General features: G+C 61.8%; 1 protein-coding gene across 11 annotated transcripts in view; it reads right to left on the reverse strand.

Moving 5' to 3' along the window:
* Window positions 1–15,672, reverse strand: part of KIT (KIT proto-oncogene, receptor tyrosine kinase) — a 69,390-nt gene extending 53,718 nt beyond the window's left edge. For 4 of the 11 annotated variants that reach the window (XM_070047088.2, XM_070047087.2, XM_070047086.2 and 1 more), the window contains exon 1: window positions 15,499–15,672. In XM_070047088.2, the coding sequence (XP_069903189.2) occupies window positions 15,499–15,565 (67 nt within the window). In that variant the 5' untranslated portion in view covers window positions 15,566–15,672. Of the gene's footprint in view, window positions 1–7,186; window positions 7,307–13,476; window positions 13,689–14,279; window positions 14,426–15,498 lie in introns of those variants that run through there. The other 7 variants (XM_089301740.1, XM_089301746.1, XM_089301739.1 and 4 more) reach the window with 7 other exon arrangements.
* Window positions 15,673–19,264: the final 3,592 nt, after the last annotated feature.

Genomic DNA, 19,264 nt, shown 5'->3' on the forward strand with positions numbered 1-19,264 from the left:
CTTTTCTGTAAGGTTGAAATCTTCCCCCAAGAACAGACCATGAAAAAAAGCCCCGGGTACAGATTTGTAACTTTGTTGGGCCACATCTGAAAGTCTAGACACAGGATTGGAGACCTCGAGGGGTGAGCAGGTGAAGGGGGGAGGGGCAATGTCCCCCTCTCCCAGGCAGGGGCCGGCCTGGTCCCGGCCTCAGTTTTGGACATCTGCAAATTGGGGGTAAAGTCCTCAGCGCCCTCATGCGGCCTCTCAATGCCTTCTACACAAAGCAAAAGGTGCCGGGCTGGGCAGCTCCCAGCAGGGGAAGGCAGGCAAAGCCAGCCGCTGATGGCCTCGGCCTGCCCGGGACCCCGGGGGGCAGGGCGGCGGGGCAGGGCGGCGTGCAGAGGAACCACGGCTCCTGGAGACACGCGGGGCGCAGGAGCCTGCCCCGGGCGCCGTCACCTTCCACAGCAGGGAGCTGATCTGATGCCAGGAGCCAGGAGCTTCTTCCTGGTCTCCCACGTGGGTGCAGGGGCCCAAGGACTTGGGCCATCTTTTACTGCTTTCCCAGGCCACAGCAGAGAGCTGGATCGGAAGTGGAGCAGCCGGGACTCGAACCAGTGCCCATATGGGATGCCGGCACCGCAGGTGACAGCTTTACCCGCTACGCCACAGCGCCGGCCCCAGCTACACTTCTGACGCAGCATCTCAATGCACACGCGAGCGGCAGGTGATGGCTCAGCTACCGCACCCGGCGCCCAGGTGAGACACGCAGATGGAGTTCAGGCTCCCGCCTTGGCCTGGTCCTGCCCAGGCTGCCGCAGGCATTTGGGACATCAACCAGCAACGGGAGGGCTCTCCATATCTACCTCTCTCTGCCCTTCAAAAAAAGTGAAAATGAAAATTAAAAAAAAAAAAAAAGAGTTCCCTAAGCCCACAGCTGCATTTTTAGCCCCTAGGTCTTCCAACTCAAGAAAACTGGAGGCTGCACTGGCTACACAGGCGTTGTTACAAATGACCCAGGCAGAGGCCGCTCTCCGAGGGGCCCCCCTCTCAGCGGGGGGAGCTCCCAGGCCAGGCCCCCTCTCAGCAGGGTGAGTACCCTGGCCAGGCCCCCTCTCAGCAGGGGGAGCGCCCAGGCCGGCCGGAGAAGCCCAGCCTTAGCCTGGCCGAGGCCAGGACACCAACACCGGCCACGGAGAGACCCAGACACCCGTGAAGTGACCTAGGAGGGGCAGGGAGCAATGCTGGCCCCTGCAGGCCCGGGGAGGGCCAGAGGACAAGCCACCGCCCCGCAGACTTCCTGGGTGCCCCTGTTATGCGCCAGGAGCTGCTTGCTGACCAGGGCTCGGGGCAGGACACAAAGCCCCCAACCGTGGGACTGGGGGGCACCCTGTGCAGCCCACGTGAGCGCGGGTGCAAGGCCTGGAAATGTCTGGGAAGGCACAAGATGGCGCACACCCCTGAGCCCCTGCACCCACCAGACCCCGATGCAGCTCCTGGCTCCCCGCTATGCAGCCACCTGGGGAGTGAGCCAGCCCTTAATAAGTACACGGATCTCTCTGTGTCTCTGTAGTTCTGCCTTTCGAATAAATCAGTCTTTGGAAATAAAATGGAATTAGAAAGTAAACTTGTTAACAGTGCAAAAAAAAAAAAAGAATGAAACCCACGCGCGGTTTTTTCACAGCACCCATTTTCCATGGACTCTGGGTGCTCCCGCCCGACTCCGAGCTCTGTGCATTGCTGTGCGGGACCTGCGGCCTGGGGAAGCCAGGCCTCCCTAACTGTGGGGGACACCTTGGGGGTCACCCGGTCCCTGCACCAGCCCAGGGTCCTGGGAGCGGCAGGGACAGGACAGCCACAAGCCGGTGCAGTGCCGTGTGCAAAACAGAGCCCTGGGGGAGGGGAGCAGAGGCTGAGCCCTTGGGCAGGCCGTGTGCAAAACAGAGCCCTGGGGGAGGGGAGCAGAGGCTGAGCCCTTGGGCAGGCCCTGTGCAAAAACAGAGCCCTGGGGGAGGGGAGCAGAGGCTGAGCCCTTGGGCAGGCAGTGTGCAAAACAGAGCCCCTGGTGGGGAGAGCCCTGTGGGGCTTGCTGAGTCCTGGCCTCAGAGGAGTGGGTGCCATCCCCTTTGTCCTTTCAAACTGGCACCGAGGGCCCTGCCCGCGCCAGCACGCAGGGTCTGTGTCCAGCGGCGGCATCCGTCGTGGGACCCTGCGGGCGCCCGGGAGGCCATGCCCGCCCCATGCCCGCCCCGCGCTCGGGGGCTTCTCTTCTGTCCTCGGTCTCCGGGGCGGGGGGGGGGGGGGAACGAGACCAGAACCCAGCTCCCAGCCGGCCCACTGGGAACGCTCTGGGTCCACCCAAGGAGAGGCCGGTTCTGAAACTGCCCCCTTCACGCGGAATTTCAGCCAGCGGCCACCGGAGGCCGCGCCAGCCGGAGGAAGCAAATTCGTATTTTTGGAAATCGAAATTAATGTTATGTCAAGCCCTGGCAGCGTTTTTTTTTCCAAATGACTATAATTAGAGATATGCAAATGTGGGGGGGCTGAGGGGAAAATGAGCTCATTAAGTAATGAGGTGGTCTTTATTAGCGGGCTAAGGGTGGACGTGTGGCCCCCTCCAGTGGCACAGTCGCCCGGTCCGGACTATACCCGGGTGACTTCAACCCCTGCCTCTTGTCACCTGCCGTACCGGGTTTATTTCCATGCCACAGACTCCTGTCCCAAACCAATGTGTAACTGCCCTGCAAGATACTATTTACAAGAAAGCAGCTACTAGCGAGGGAATGCTGCAGTCTTCGGGCCGGATCTGACAGACCCAAAGGTCACCGAGTTTTAGTCAAAAGGTCAAGACACCAAGTGGTGGATGGTGACGGCTGCAGATGTGCTGGCCCGGGCACAGACTCTCCCAAAAACCCACAGACAGCATCCACGACAGAATCAGGGAGGCGAGAGCATGCCTGGCCGCCCTAGGGAGGCAGAGGTGGGGACGGTCCCCAGGGCTGAGGGGTCATCATGGGGTTCTCCCGGACAAGCGCCTCGGGCCATTCCCAGAGCAGCCCCAGACTCTGGGAGAGGAGCTGGCAGGTTCCAGTTCTACAGGTGAAGCAGAGACGCCTGTGTCACCTAAACCCATGTACCTCGGACATGGCAGAACGTTCTGGAATGCGCTGGAATGTTCTGGGGGCACCAGAATGTTCCAGAGTGAGCCGGCATGTTCCGGAATGGTCCAGAGTGCGCCAGAATGTCCTGGAGTGTGTGCCGGAATGCCCCGGGGTGTGTCAGAATGTTCCGGAGTGTGTGTCAGAATGTTCTGGCATGTGCTGGAATGTTCTGGCGTGTGCCGGAATGTTAAGCGGTGGTGGTCTGATTCCCATGTATTGACCAGGACAAAGCCTCACCCTGAGGAGAATCAGCTGGGAGTGGAATTAAGAGCAAAACGAGCAAATACAAGATCTGGAGAGGCAGGGAGTGGGGACGGGACCAGGAAGAGGAAGAGCCCAGGGTGGGGGAAGCACAGTGTGTGTTCACCGCCTCATGGGAAGAACCGAGAGTGGACGCCTAGAGGTGCAAAGACTGCCTGCCTGGGCCTCCCAAAAGGTCAGGAAAACGGAAAACTCAGCGTGGGGGGGGCAGGGGCTGCAGTTTAACTCCAGAGACAGCGTTTTAAGGAAAACCTAAGGAGCAGGATGATAGCCGTAACGTTGACAAAATCCCGACAAGGACACACAACTGCAACCTTGCACTTGGAAACTAACGGGAAGAGACACAAGCGATGAGAGATACCATGAAGTAGTGACAGCGATCCTCGGAATCCAGCAGGCTCGGGGACCGGCGGCACACTCGGGGACCGGGCGCAGGCTCAGGGACTGGGCGCACGCTAGGGGACCGGCCCCGCTCTCAGGGACTGGCTGCACGTTCGGGGGCCGGGCGCAGGCTCAGGGACTGGCCCCGCTCTCGGGGACTGGCTGCACGTTCGGGGGCCGGGCGCAGGCTCAGGGACTGGCCCCGCTCTCGGGGACTGGCTGCACGTTCGGGGGCCGGGCGCAGGCTCAGGGACTGGCCCCGCTCTCGGGGACTGGCTGCACGTTCGGGGGCCGGACGCAGGCTCGGGGGCCGGGCGCAGGCTCAGGGACTGGCTGCACGCTCGGGGACCGGGCGCAGGCTCAGGGACTGGCCCCGCTCTCGGGGACCGGGCGCAGGCTCAGGGACTGGCCCCTCTCTCGGGGACCGGGCGCAGGCTCAGGGACCGGCCTTGCGCTCAGGGACCGGCCTTGCGCTCAGGGACCGGGCGCAGGCTCAGGGACTGGCCCCTCTCTCGGGGACCGGGCGCAGGCTCGAGGACCGGGCGCAGGCTCAGGGACCGGCCTTGCGCTCAGGGACCGGGCGCAGGCTCGGGGACCGGCTGGCTGAGCAAACTAAGGAACAAAAACAGATGCGAAGGAGCCGAAGAGGAACTGAAGTCGAGGGAGATGAACTATCAGAAGCCAGGGGTGAACAAAGCAAACACAAGAGCCGAGGGCCGGGCCTTCCCGCAGGTGGAGAGGAGGACCTTTTACAACTCAAGCAAATCAGGAAGGAGCTCAAGGATCTGCGACTGCGGTAGACACAGCAGGCAGGCAAAGACGATACAACATGCGCACAAGTGGCACCAGGCTCGGCGCTGCCATCAGGGCGCCCCGCGGAGTCTGGACACAGCAGCCCTCAGCAGCCAGCACCAAAAGGGACTGGACTTGCAAGGCTAAAAATTAAAAAAAAAATTTCCTCGGTTATCTCGGCCAGCTCAGTGTCCAGCCCTTCGCGGCAGGACACGGGAAAACAGTACCGGCATCTGAGCAAAGGCGGGGTGGGCCAGGGTGTGCTCTCTGCCGGCCTGACCTTAGGAACCAGACCACAAGCCCGTGAGCGCGCCATCAGCACACCCTTGCTGCGGCACCTCCGAGCTGAGCCTCCGAAAACCAAGTGTCCGGAAGCGCAGGACATCCGGACAGACGGACAGACAGACGGACAGACGGACAGCTTCACACACTCGCGGAGGCGAGACGAGCGTGTAACCGCTGTGCGCAGTCACGAAGTTGCTCGTTTCCTGTTGTGGGACAGAGTTCCGTGGGCTCTCTGTTTGTTTCAGAGGGAAAGAACACACGTGAATGAGCACCCATGTGTCAGTCCCCACCCCAGATGCCGGGGGGGGGGGGGGGGGGGGGGCTGGGGCTGGGGGTGCTAAATCAAGCCAGAGGAGAGATTCAACCCCGTCCTCCCGCCCCGTCCCCCAGCCTCTCTGTGGGTGGGAGGGACCAGTGATGGAGCCATCACCTCCCGGGGTGCGCGTCAGCAGGGGACCTGGGGGCAGAACCTGGGTGCTCTGAGGTGGGACCCAGGCACCTGCGCCACCGAGCCAGCACCCACTGCAGACGGAGCCATCACCAAGACGGAGCCATCACCAAGACGGGGCCATCACCAAGACGGGGCCATCACCAAGACGGGAAACCAAGTCTGGAAAAGACGCTCAGCCGGGGGCTGGAGTCCCTTCCGGGGCTGGGTGCCACGTACAACCACGTGCCTGGGACCCCACCCTGTCTCTGCTTGCCCGCAAAGGCGCCGGGGAGGCAGACGACGCCCCCGTGGGAGACCCGGATGGGGCTCCTGGCTCCCGTGTGGCCCAGCCCTGGCTGTTACAGCCTCGCGGGGAGTGAATCAGTGGATGAAGACCTCTCTCTGTGTGTCCCTCTGTCTCTAGAACACTGACTTTCAAATAAAAAAATAATAAAAAGAAATGGCACGGTCAAATGCCAAGAGCCATCGGCGTAACGTGGTTCCCATAAAACAGAAGTGCACTGGAGTTTAACACGAGAAAGAGGAAAGAACAGTGAAAGAAGCTGCAGAACACCCAGTCCTCAGAGAGACTCCAGACAGCACCCAGCATGGACTCCTGACACCGCTCCCAGCTGTGGAAGAACTTTCTGGAACATTCTGGAAGGAACCATCCCACCCCCGCTCGGCCCCATAAAGCCTCCGGCGTCCTGCGAGGGAGGGCTTTCCCAGTGCACCCCCGACACACTCAGCAATTCATTCGCAGGGAGCCTCTGTCCTCTCTTTGGTCCTCGCTCCTGCCAGGACCGGCCCCACCCCCCCCCACCAGCCACAGCAGGGCGCCGGGGAAACTGACACGCAACTGCGACCCACGAGAGACCCACTCCTTCCTCTCCTTCTGGGCTCCTGGACCCAGGGTCTCCAGACACCAAGAATTCACTGGCGCATAAGCCCAAGGCCAGGGGTCTGCCTGGATGTTCACCGCCTTACTCCAGCTTCAGTGCCGTCTCGGGAACACACCTGTGGGAGCCTGGCAGAGGCTGGGTGCAGAGAGGCCGGGGGCGGGGGGCCAAGCAGGAGCTGTGCAGCCACGGGGGTCATGCACAGACACCCAGGTCTACCGCCCCTCGCGGCCAGCCTCTCTCTGGGCTGTGGCTCTGAAACTAGGAGGCTCCTTTTAAATAATATCCCTTGAAAATGCTAGAATGCAAATTAGGCAACACATTCCAATCTCCCTTAAAAAAAAAAAATCCACAGCCCCTTCTACATATGCTAGCTTCTTAAAAAAAAAAAAAGGCAGGCGGAGAGGGGCGCCTCTTGACGCTTTTTGCTCCAACTAAAACCTCAGGACTCCTTCCCTGTGACAAAACCAGACTACACTGAGCACAAGCGCCCACCAGCGACCCTCACGACACCCGTCACTCAGAGCCATCACCTGTCACCCCCTTCTCACTGCAAACCTGCCCAACACAGCACACCTGCAGCTACACAGAACACCCACCCGGGGGCCCTGGGCGGAGACGCACCCACAGTGTTGTACAAGCCAAACACCCGTCCTGCCCTCCCCCCAGGCTCTCCAAGTAGAATTCTGGAGGGTTTTTTTTTTTTTTAAACATAGTCTTGTTTTCCTTTTAAGTCAAGTTCTAACCCAGTAGACAGATAGCCAGTGCCTCCAGCCACCTCTCCCCAGAAGGCAGCCTTAGGCAGAATCCCTGTCTACACAGGGGGCTCACTGAGCTCCCTTCCAACAGAGATCTGAATACATTTCCAAAGTTCTCTCTGATAACAGCCCTCCCCCACCGCCCTCCTTTGTTCTGACTCCCCCCACTCAGGAATCCACCTGGCTATTCTATGGAGATTACCGGCTAACAACCATTCTTTGAAATAACTGACTCACCTGGGTAACCGCACACCAAGCAAACCAAGGGGGGCATTTCCGCCAACTCCTTAAAGGAGTGAGCCGGTTCTCCCCTTTCCACCTGCCCCACCTGGTCAAGAACAAGGCATTTGTTGGGGGCCAGCACCTGCCACACCAGCAGCCCTTACGAGGCCAGGTGCTCCACTCCTGGTGCAGCTCCCTGCTCATGCGCCTGGGGAAGCAGCGAAGGAGGGCCCAAGTGCTGGCCCCTGACACCCACCCGTGTGGGAGACCCGGATGGAGTGCCAGCTTCCTGGCTTCTGCCTGGCTCAGCCCAGACCCCAGACCAAAGTAGCCATTCGTGAACCAGCAGATGGAAGATATCTCTCTCTCTCTCTCCCTCCCTCCATTGTCCTGCTTTTCAAAAAAGAAAGAAAGAAAGAAAGAAAGAAAGAAAGAAAGAAAGAAAGAAAGAAAGAAAGAAAGAAAGAAAGAAAGAAAGAAAGAACGAACGAACAAGGGGGAGAGATTGTGCCTCAAACCACACACACAGGATCCTTATCAAGGCGTAGGGTTTGTTTGAAGCCTTAACCAAGGAATTGACATACACAGGCTGCCATCTTACTGAATGTTTAAATCCTGCTAACAGGCACAGACCAGAATGCCACAAGATCTGGAATCCTGGCTGGGGGGAGGGGAGAGGAAGGTGGGGGAAGACAATCAATCAGCCTTGGACTTGCAGACGACCAGAGGACGGAGCGGGCAGTTGGCACTGCAGCCATGGCACCTCTTGGAGGCCCACGTCCCCGTGGGAACGCCTAGGTCTCAGCTGTAGCTCCACTCCCACGTCTAATGCACAGCCTAGGAGGTGGCCGGTGACGCCTCAACTTGTGGGTGCCTGCCACCCATGTGGGAGACCCAGACTGAGGTCCGGGCTCCCGGCTTCTGTTGTGGGCATTTGGAGAGTGAACCAAGAGACAGAAAAAAACAAACAAACAAACAAAAAACAACTCTGCCTCCCTCTCTCTGTCCCTCTGCCTTTCAAATAAAGAAGTGGAGTTTTTTTAAAAACACAAACAGCGCAAAGTCCGCATCAAGTCCTGAGCTCGCACTGTAGGCACCGCACAGGTGACCACGCGGCAGCGAGCTCGCCTCTCACCCCCTCCGCTGCCACCTCTGACTCAGCAGGTCCATCACCAGGCTTCATCTGCACAAACATCTCATCACATATGGCACTGTCACAATACGTCAATTACTCAGGAATCAGAGTCCCGGGGACTTCCGCCCGGCACGCCCCCGCGCGGATCCCCGCAGACCCCTCCTGCGGGAGCCCCGGCTGCTGGCACCGTCCACACCGGAACCCGGTCCCAGCCCACGCCTGGGTTTCCGCCCAGAAGCCGCCACCCTACTCAAGAAGCGACGCCCACGTCCGACGGAAGCACACCCGGGGTCTGCATCCTATTTTACCCGTCTCAGCACCTGAGCGTCTGTCTACCCAGCACTGAGGGTCCCACAGACCCCAGGCACCTTCAAGGCAGGGATGCCGTCCTGGGCGGTGACAGGTGACGACGTGTCGTCACCCAGAAGCCACTGGAGCATGGCTTCACCCCCACCACCTGCCCCACCACTGGACAGCCCGCTGGTCCCAGGTGGGCCATGGAGTGCGAGCGGTGACCGTGAAATGACCAGGGGGAAAGACAGATGGGAGGGAGGGGGAGAAGGGAGGAGGATGTGGGCGACAGGGCCCCGAGCCCCTGGACCCGGGACCGTCCCTCACCCAGCGCGGTCGCGGCCACCCCTCCCCCAACAGATCAAGGACCCCCATTTAGGCCGTGGCTTCTTCACGGGCCGTTTTCAATCCAGCTGCAACCCGCCAGCCGACACGAGGACCACTTGACCGCACAGCCATGGTGGGGGGGGGGGGGGAGCGCAGAGCATGCAGCCCGGCTGCTCCCAGCTGCTCCTGCCCTTACTCCCTGGGGGCCTCACGGGCCAGGCGTCCCCAGAGCCACACTCCACTTGGCTGGGCTCCCATCTCAGAGCAGACCCTGTACCCAGCTCGCGTAAAGCAAGGAGATCCTTCCACTAAAGAACTGTTGCAAACGACAAAACACGCACAGACACCTCCCCCTTGGGGACAACTGGCTCCGGCGCTGTCACGCTGCTCACCCACACACTAGACACGTCCTCACCACCCTCCCTCGCTGATCCTCTCGAGGCTGCACAAATCCACTTGTCTTCAGTGCCTTCCAGGGGCCCACAGCCCCAAGCTTCCATCAGCGCCCTCATCCCCGACACCCAAAATGTCCCCTATCAAGAGCGCCCCCGGTTCGAGTCCCCGCTGCGCCACTTCCAATCCAGGCTCATGCTAATGTGCCTGGGAAAGCAGCAGATGGCCCCAGCTCGGGCCCCAGCTTCAGCCCACCCCATGCACAGAAGGCCCCCAGATCTCACGGGCCACGCCTCTGTCTTCCTTGTGTCCCCCAGGCCCTGCAGCCGAAGGTGCCCGAAGCTGGCGACTGTCCCGGCCAGCTCTCAGCCGTGGCTGACCACCCTCTGAAGAGGCCCCCCAGAAGGTTCCCACGGGGCACGCTGCTCCAACTCAGAGACGGAGAGCAGAACCCTGGGGCCGGGGACGAGCTGCACACATCCGGCTGTCCCTGCACACTTGAACATGGTTAAGGCCGTGAACTCGGTACCACGTGTGCTTCACTGAAATTTAAAAAAACGACTCTCCCTTAGCCTTGCCAAGGGAGTGGGGTATCCAAGTTGTAGGGCAAGGATCGCACCCAGCGTCCCCACCGTGGGGCAGGGGGCCTGCACCGTGCGCAGAGGCAGAGGGCAACTCCTGAGCCCCGCTCAGGGACTAGGCCAGGTTCTCCAGATGCACTCCCCTCCCTCTGGGGGCCTCTCCAGCCTCTCTCCCTCCAGCTCCCCGCCCCAGCCGTCCCCCACATGGAGATCAGAGATGCCTCCACGATGACCCTGTGACCCCCCCTTGAAGAAATCGTCAGGCTGGGGTGGGAGCCATGGGTTGAGGCGCTGACTGGATGCCAGCTCCCTATGGGAGTCCCTGCTTCTGACCCGGCTCTCTGCTATGGCCCGGGAAAGGGGCAGAAGATGGCCCAAGTGCTTGGGCTCCTGCACCCAGGTGGGAGACCCGGATGGAGTTCCCGGCTCCTGGCTTCAGTCTGGCCCAGCCGGGGCTGTGGTGGGCCTTTTGGGAGTGAACCAGCGAATGGAAGTGCTCTCTCTCTCTCTCTCTCTGTCACTCTTACAAATGCATTCAAAAAAAATCTTTTTTTAAAAGGTGTAGAAATCAACCTCAACCACTATTTCCCACGAGGACATCTTACTGATCCCAGACGGGTACTACAAAGCGGCTTCAAGAAGTCCATGGGACTTGCACATTATTAAACAGCCATACATGGATTTCAAAACCCTTCGCACCAAAACCAACTTCTGTATCAATTCCATTTTCCATGGACTTTCTGAAGTCCCCTCGTACTTCCTGCCCTCCAACCGCGAGGGCTGAACGAGGACATCACAGCCGTGTCCTCACACCCCGCCCCTGTGCCCCGCTGGCATCGTGGCCCTGTGGGAACCCAGCTGCGAGACGGAAGCCAGGCCGTCTCCTGAGCGCTTGTTACATCGGACGCGTGGCCCAGGAGCTGGGGAAAGGGGCTTGTCTGTTCTCATTATTGCTATTTGAAAGGCAAAGCGAGAGAGGAGGGGGAAGAGACCTTCCATCCAGGGGTTATTCCCCAAATGGTTGCAAGTCAGGGCTGGAAAGCGGAAACCAGGAGTCTAGATCTCCATCCGGGTCTCCCAGGTGGGGGCAGGGGTCTTGAGCACACGGGCCATCATCTGCCACCTTCCCAGTGTGCTAACGGGGAGCCGCCGGGACTGCAGGCAGCGTGCTGCCCGCATCCCACGCAGCGTGTTAACCCACTGGGCCGCACCGCCCAGGGCCAGGAGAAACTCGACCAGCGTTCACCGAGGGCCGCTCTGTGTCCAGTGCTTGCGCTTCCGGGAAAGGCCGGCCCCGCAAAGCTCCGGGCGCTCACGGTGCACTGCAAGCCACTGCGAACGGTGACGGGGGCCCCGGGCCCTGCAGAGAGCGGCCATTCCCGACTTTTCCGTCCCTAGGCTTCCATCCAGAAATCTGTCTCCTTTGCTGGAAAGTAAGCCGAGAGCCAGGTTAAACAAAGAACTGGGAGAGAAGTACACTAACCGCGGACTTTTAAAACAACGCGACGTCAAATGTATAAATTTCATCCTAATACCAAAGGTTTTCAAACATCCTGTATAATCTGGTTTTACACTGTTTCCGAATTTTTTTTTTTTTTTTTGACAAGACCAAGCTGGCGCGGAACCTGAAAGACCCAGCCTGAAGGTGGAGTGCGCGAGCTTCCTCCAGGAGGGCCGCCGTGCCTGCAGCACCCACGCCAGAGCCCTCTGCCCATGGCCCCATTTCACAGATGAGGGACTGCAGGGCCCGGGGAGGCTCCTGTCTGGTTCCAGACCACACAGTTCTCAGTCCCAGGGTGGCGATTTCAGAAACCCAGCTCTTAGCGCAGACGCCATGTGCTCTGCAGAATCACTTCGCGGGAGCTTAAAGTTTGGAGAAAAGCTGGCAGGCAGGGAGGCGTCGGGAGGTGTCTAAGGGAAGTGTCCTGACCAAAAACGTGGGCGGCAAGGGCCGAGGCGGAGGTGATGGGAAATTATCAGGGACGAAACTCCGTCCCGCAGAAGCCACCAGAGACAAGGGGTGGGGGCAGGAGGGGCTGCCACCCTCCCTGGGAATCAGAAGGGGCCACATCCACCTGTTCTCCAAGGCCAGTGATTCCAACTATCATTTATCAGCAGCGATATAAAACCCAAGCCAACAGGAAAAGTTTATTTACGTCCTGTGCACAGCACCAACTTAGTGCGCATGGGCACTCACGCGGAAGAATCCAAAAACCAGCCACCAGGTCCTGGCCAGCAGGGGGATTCGGCCTTTGACTCGGTGCTGGCCCTGGGAAAATCCTGCTTCTGGCGCGTGGACAATGACCACGGACAACAGTCAGAGCCTGCACGCCCGGCGCGACCCCTGGGGCGTTGCTCCACGAGTTTCCCCTGCAGCATCAAGAGTGGGCGGTGGGTACAGCGGTTAGGAGGCGGCTTGGGATGTCTGCATCCCATTTTGGGGTCCCTGGGTTCCAGCTTCCTGCTGCTGCACCCTGAGAGGCAGATGATGGTTAAAGCGCCCGAGGTCCATGTGGGAGGCCCAGGCGCACGGCTTCAGCCTGCTAGCCCGGGCTGCTGCAGGCATTCGGGGAGTGAACCACAGGCTGGAAGCTCGCTTGCTCTCTCACTCGCTCGCTCATTCTCTCTCAAATAAAGTTCAGATTCTCTGCTTCTGCTGCAAGATGTTATACCAAGATTGGCCCAGAGAGGCTCAGTAGTTTGTCCAAGTCCAAGCCATGCAAGTGACCAGTGTCTCCAAGAAGATGGCCAGACCCAGCCCGGACACAAACCCTCTAGATCCGCACATACTCCCTAGAGTCTCACGTAGGCCACACGAAGCGAGTGACCCTTACCAGCTACAACTACTCTTTGCTCACTGAGAACCTTGGGCGAGACGAAGCGCAGGATCACACCCCAGAACGTCGGAACCAGCCCCCTCCCCACCCCCACCCCCACCCCCACCCCGACCCAGGCCAGGCTCACCCTCCACGGCCGCCCCGCTCGGGACTCGGAGCCGTGGAATCACCCGTGGGACCCTGCGTCCTGGCCTCCTGCCGCCTGCTTTGGGAAAGACGGGGCACAGGAGCGCACACACCCAGGCGCTGGCTGCATCCCCGCCCTGGGAGATGCTGCCGCAGCCTGGTGGACGGCCGCCTCCTCTGGGGCCCCTCCCGAGTCGGCTGGCGAAGACTGCAGGAAGTGACTCAGAATCCTAAGGGTAACTTCTACCGGCTGTCAACAACAGCAGCAAAATCCATCACACGAGGCAACATCTGGACCTAAGCCGCTCGGACGGCAGCCCACCCCACGCTCGGCTCATTCCCGGGCTGGGAGCCGGGAGCTGTGCAGGGCTGCGGGCGCACGGCCCACGGGCTCAGCCACGGTGGGCTTTCCCCTTCAGCAGGCTGCACCAGCGCTTAATGTGTGCACACTCTGGAGTGAGAATGGGGGGTGGGGTTGATGCCAACTGACTGTGCCATCACTCTGGGGCAGTCCTGCCCATTGCTTGGTGGGGAGCTTAACTGGGATGGAACAGCTAAGACCCAAGGCTCATCCAGGGAGTCAAACGCCTACCTATCCCAAGCCCCCTCTACTACCTGCGACCCGGGGTCTTTTCACCCAAAGATTCCCAGCGCCTCCGACAATGCCTGGCACCTGCTGTGCGCTCATTAAGCGTTTCCTCCCCGCTGCTGAGAGCTGTGCCGAAGGACAGTCAGGCAGGCACCAGGGGCAGGTCTCGGGCTCTGCCACGGATTACGTGGGCCAAGTGGCTCCTCCAGGAGAGCTGGGAACAGCGCCACCTCCTGGGCTGCTGGCGAGTGCGGGATCCGGCAGGGAAAGCCCCCCGCACGCGGCCTGGCAAGGTTTCCAACTGCGTGCAACACCCAGGTGAGAGGGAGCCCAGGGCCCGCTCGAAACGGTGGTGGAAGCGCCATGAACATGACGGCAGGGGCACAAGGCACACGGCTGGCCGCTGGGAAAGCCACGGAGGGGCAGAGGAACTCCGGGAGGTTCCCTCTCCAACACCATCCTGTTATTCCAAGCAGGATAATAGCCCCGCGGCCAGCTGCCGCCCATGACTCCGGCCCCACACGTGCAGGAACCGGGGAGGCAATGATTCACTACCCCGCGCAGGTTCATCCTGTTGGGCACGGGAGCCGTAAACAGCCGGGGCGGCGGGAGCCGCCGTCACTACACGCTGGGCACCTGCAGCCGATGCAGGAGCAGCAGCCTGGGGGCGCGGGGTCGGGGGCGCTAAGTCCACGCTCAGAACCTCCCCAGGACGTGCCCCAGAAAATCCAAGCCCCCTGCCCCAGGCACGCGGCCAGCAAACGCCTGAGAAACCGCGCGCGCCAGGAGCCAGCCCTGAAAACTCCCCTCGCCAAAACGGGCTACTCGCAAGGGAGGCGCAAACCGCTGAGCCACTTAGTTTTTGAGAAGGGAAGACCCCGGCGGTCTCCCCACATCCTGCCGGGCTCCGGTCCCCACACCGGGACGCCCAGGGCACAGAACTGCAAGGCGCGCAGCCTCGGGTCACTCCCCGGCGACCCCTGCCGCCCCCTATTGCGCGCAGCGGTCCCCACCCCGTCACGAGGCCGGGACGCTGCGTGCGGGGACTTGGCGGGCTGGGGGAACTGACCGGTGGTCAGCAGCCGCACAATACTTCATTGTGCCGCTTCCTTTGAGGGCCCGATTCCGGCTCAGGCGGAGTCGCCGCCCGGACGTCACCAGGGCAACCTTAAGGGTCTGCGTGGTGGGCTGCTCCAGGGGGCGGCCGAATAACACCTGGGCGGCAGGGAAGGGGGAACCGGGGGTCTGACAAGGGCCCCTCCACCTGGGGACCCGGGCCCCCGCGCGGACGCCGCCGACAGCGTGGAGAGCCGAGCTGCACCTGCAGAAAGTTCCACGGCGCCCTGGAGCGTGGACGCCACGTGGGGGAAGGGGGAGCGTCGCGAATCGTAGTCCCCCCCCCCAAAAAGCGGGCACCTGCGACGACAGGTCGCACACGCCCAGAAGGAGGCTTCCGGGACGCCGCGAGGCGGCCGCGGCCGGTCCCTGCTCCGCGCGGCCAGCGCAGCCGCCAGCCGCTCCGGGGCGCGTGGCAGACGCCACACGGGCGAGCCAGGAACGTGCAACCTGGCGGCGGCTTCCCCAACGCCCTGTCCAGCTTGCCAGGTGGCCGCCACCCCCGGGGGCCCAACCCCAGCCGGGGAGTCCCCCTGCGTTCCCGGGGTCGCCTCCACGGGCGGCGGTGGCGGGTCGGTCCCGGCGCCCGGCACAAAGAGCGCCCGCGGTGGCTAAGGCGGCAGCTCCAACTTCGCCCTCGGCGCGGCCGGGCCTCCGCCGGTCACACACACGCAACTTTTAACAAAAGGAAGCCGCGGCCGCGCCGCGCCCGGCGACACGGCGCGCTCCGTGCGAGCCGGCCTCCCCGGCCACCCGCGCGCCGGCGGCACAAAAGCCGCCGCACACTCGCCCGCAGCCTCCCGCACGCCGCCGCCGCTGCCCCGGTGCGCCGAGGACCCCCGGCTCGGCGGCGGAGGGCGCCCGGCGCAGGTGAGCGAGGCGCGGGTGCAGCGGGGTCCCGGGGCCGCCGGGCGCCCGCCACGCTCTCCCACCTGTCTGGGCGCGGAGCAGGACGAGCAGGACGCAGAGAGGATCCCAGGCGCCGCGGGCGCCTCTCATCGCGGCGGCTGCGCGGGGACCGGAGCTCCGCGCCGCGCTCCAGCCCTCGCCCGAGTGCACCGCGCGCCGCACAGCCGAGCCCCCCGAGCCGCGGCCCCTCCTCCCGCGCCCGCCCCTGCGCGCCGCCCCGCCCCTGCGCGCCGCCCCGCCCGCGCCCGGCGGCCTCGGGCCTCTGCGGCTCGGACGTGCGGTCCCGGGGGCTGCGCCTCGGGGACCCCGGAGCCCCTCCTCGGGCGTCTGGGCGCTCCCCCCGACCCCCCGGGAGGGGGAGCGAGGGGGCTGCTGCCCGCGCGCTCGGGTGCACCCTGCCGCCACCTGGCAGGTGCCACGGGACAATAAAGGTCAGGGGCGGGGCTAGGAGGCGGGGGCCCCCTGCGTTCCGTTCGGCTCCTGTTAGCCGGAGGGGGCGCCGGCGCGTGGCGCTGGGGCGCAGGTCACGGCTGATGGTCATTTCCTCTACCTGCTCGGGAACCTATGCTAACGCCCAGCGCTGCGGCTGGTGGGCGTGGCCGCGTGCGAGACCCCCGTGGACGGGCGAGCGGGCGGGGCAGGGGGCGGCTGCGGGAGACGCCCCCCGCCCGCGTGGCTGGAGGCGCCCGGGCGTTCGCCCCCGAGGCGCCTTGGGGAGCGAGGCAGGGGGTGGGGTGGGGGAGGGGAGCACGGCTTCCCGGCCTGGGTGTCCGACGATCCCCCCGGCCCCAGCAGCGAGGTGAAAATAAAGGAATTGTCGCCAGCTGGGTGCCGCCGGCTGCGCCCGCGCCCGCGCCCGCGCCCGCGCCCGCGCGGGGGCCCACGGGGCTGCCACCGCTGCCCCCACCCCGGGGTGCCTGCTCACTGCACCTTGCAAGGTGCGCAGCGCAGGCGAGTTTGGAAAGCGGCCCGAGAGCAGGGCGCTGACCGCCGGGAGCCCCTGCTGGAGCTCTGGTTCCGAGACCGGGTGCCCCGTGCTCTCCCTGCGCGCCCCGCGATGCAGACGCCGCGTTCTGCGGGGGGCCTGGGCGCGCAGGCTGAGCGCGGGAAGCCGCCGCGGAACCCCGCGCCCGACGCCCGGGATCGCCCGACACGGCCGCGCCCCTGCCTCCCCCGCCCTTTCCCGTCCGCAAGTCCCGAGCCGGTGTAAGGAAAATGATTTTTAAAAGCTAATCACTTCAAAATTATCGGTACTAGAGGATGATCAATGTGCATAATTGCCTCTCTTTAAATTTATTTATTCATCCATTCATCAAGCGTTGTGCGGGCGCCTGCTGCGCTGCGAGAGGAGCCGGGCTGGGGGGTGCGCGGCGCAGGGGTGCGGGGTGCGGGGCCCAGGGCGCAGCCCCGCCGCGTTCCCTGCCCTGCCGGGAGCCCACCGCCCAGCTGGGGGGCCTCAGACCGGACCCAGATAACGCTCGTCCCTCACAGCCAGTTTCTGGGATCTCGATTTCGTCCTCGGATCCATTTTGGAGCGGGCGTGAGGGGGAATCGCGAAGTTAGACTAACATTATGCCTAAGAGCGAGAATTCAAGATTTCCTTCTTCAATCAACTGATGATGCCGAGGATAAAGGCTTCGCGAGACTCGGTGGAGAGAGCCCGTGTTGCGATTTAATTCCAGACAAGGCAATTCTACAAAATAAATAAATAAGTGAAAGAACCGGCCGCGGGATGGGGAATTGCACAAGGAGGGCCTGCTGCTTTCACTGGGCACAAAGCAGGCACAAGAAGTGCAAAAATGGGTCAGGCCAGCTCCCTGGTTGCTTAGGGGCACTCCCAGTTCAACAGGCAGCACGCACACACGCACACACGAGGCGATAAACCCTGAGACCACAGCCAGCACTGGGTTGCTTGGACAGCATTGTGTTTCTGTACTGATTAGGAAAAGCCCCCCCAACCCCCACCACGCCCCAAGCCCACCCTAGAGACCCCCAGACTGCAGTGCCTGGGCTCCCGGGCTTGTTAGCTGTTGTTAATAACACCCCCTCCTGGCTGCCCTGTGGCGGAGGCTATGGGATGGGCTCCATGGGCGGACAGGAGATCTTGGGTGGGAATTCCCGGATCAGGTGGGATCCTGGGTCCGTTCTGGGGTGCCTTTCGAAACAGTGCTGGGCAACAGATTTGTTTCTTTATTTGGAAAGAGAGAGAGAGAGATTTTCCATCTGCTGGTTTACTCCCCAGACGGCCAAACCAGCCAGCACTGGCTCTTCATCTGGATCTCCCAGGTGGGTGCAGGAGCCCAATACTTGGGCCATGTCCTCTGCTTCCCCAGGTGCATAAGCAAGGCGCTGGATGGGAAGTGGAGCAGCCAGCAAAGGAACAGGCTCCCATGTAAGACGCGGTCTGCACAAGCCGGAGCTTCATCTGCTATGTTACAGCGCCAGCCGCAGGCCAATTACTTTTCTCTTGTAAGATTTTATGTATTTGGAAGGCAGAATGACAGAGAGGGGAAGGTCTCACTCCTCTGGTTCACTCCCACAATGCCCCCAATGGTGAGGGGAGCCCAGAACTCCATCTGGGTCTCCCATGTGGGTGCAGGGGCCCAGGGATTTGGGCCATCATCCACTGCTTTCCCAGGAGCATTAGCAGGGAGCTGGATCAGAAGCGGAGCAGCCAGGACTCAAACCAGTGATCGCATATGAGGTGTTGGCATCTCAAGCAGTGGCTTAACCCGCTGCACCCAATGCGGCCCCTTAATGTGGGCTCCTGGTTGTACCTTGGAGAAACCCAGACTGGCTGAAGCAAACCAACAGGCATTGGCTTTTGTCACTGGCAAGTCTAGGGGTGGTAAGGGATCCAGCCTTTGCTGGCTTCGAGGATCCAAAGTAACCAGGACTTGAAGGGTGGTGGGGGTGTGTGTGCATGCGTGTGCATGCGTGTATACACCTGTGCATTGTGGCAGCTCTCAGCATAGCTCCTGTAGACATCGCCTATGAAAGTACTGACGCTGAGGAGCCAGCGCTGTGGTGCAGTGGGTTAACGCCCTGGCCTGAAGCGCTGGCATCCCATATGGGCAATGGTTCGAGGCCCAGCTGCTCCTCTTCCCATCCAGCTCTCTGCTGTGGCCTGGGAAAGCAGTGGAGGATGGCCCAAGTGCTTGAGCCCTGCACCCACATGGGAGACCTGGAAGAAGCACCAGGCTCCTGGCTTTGGATGGGTGCAGTGGCCATTTGGGGAGTGAACCAGCCGATGGAAGACCAACCTCTCTCTCTCTCTCTCTCTCTCTCTCTCTCTCTCTCTCTCTCTCTGCCTCTGCCTCTCTGTAACTCTGCCCTTCAAAGAAATAAATAAATCTTAAAAAAAAAAAAAAGAAAAAGAAATCGAGGCCCTCTCCTTGAAGGAAGAGTGACACTGCATAGAACAAAAGATGTTGCCACAGCCCCGCTCAGCCCAGATCCCCACCTCCGAAAATATTGTTGCGTTTCTGATTGTCACGGTACAGAGGCGTATTACAGAAAGGGTGGAAGACACCACAAATCATAAGGAACAAAATAGAAATGGCACACGGCCTGATCTCTACTTAGAGGCTGTGTGTTTTCGTTAGGTAAGTTACGAGCCTGCTGCACTTGGCGGGACACTGGATGGGTGCAGACGCTTTGGGAACAGCAGCAGGTGCGATGCTGGGTGGTACGGGGCGGGGTGGGGGGGCACCACTGTTCCCGATGTTGCTACCTAACAGAAGGTTCTCCTAGGGGCTGCACAGAGGGCCCCCAGGAGGGTGGGAGCGC

This window comes from Oryctolagus cuniculus, chromosome 8 (assembly GCF_051225735.1).
Source record: "Oryctolagus cuniculus isolate XC-2025 breed Fujian yellow rabbit chromosome 8, ASM5122573v1, whole genome shotgun sequence".
Lineage (NCBI taxonomy): Eukaryota > Metazoa > Chordata > Mammalia > Lagomorpha > Leporidae > Oryctolagus > Oryctolagus cuniculus.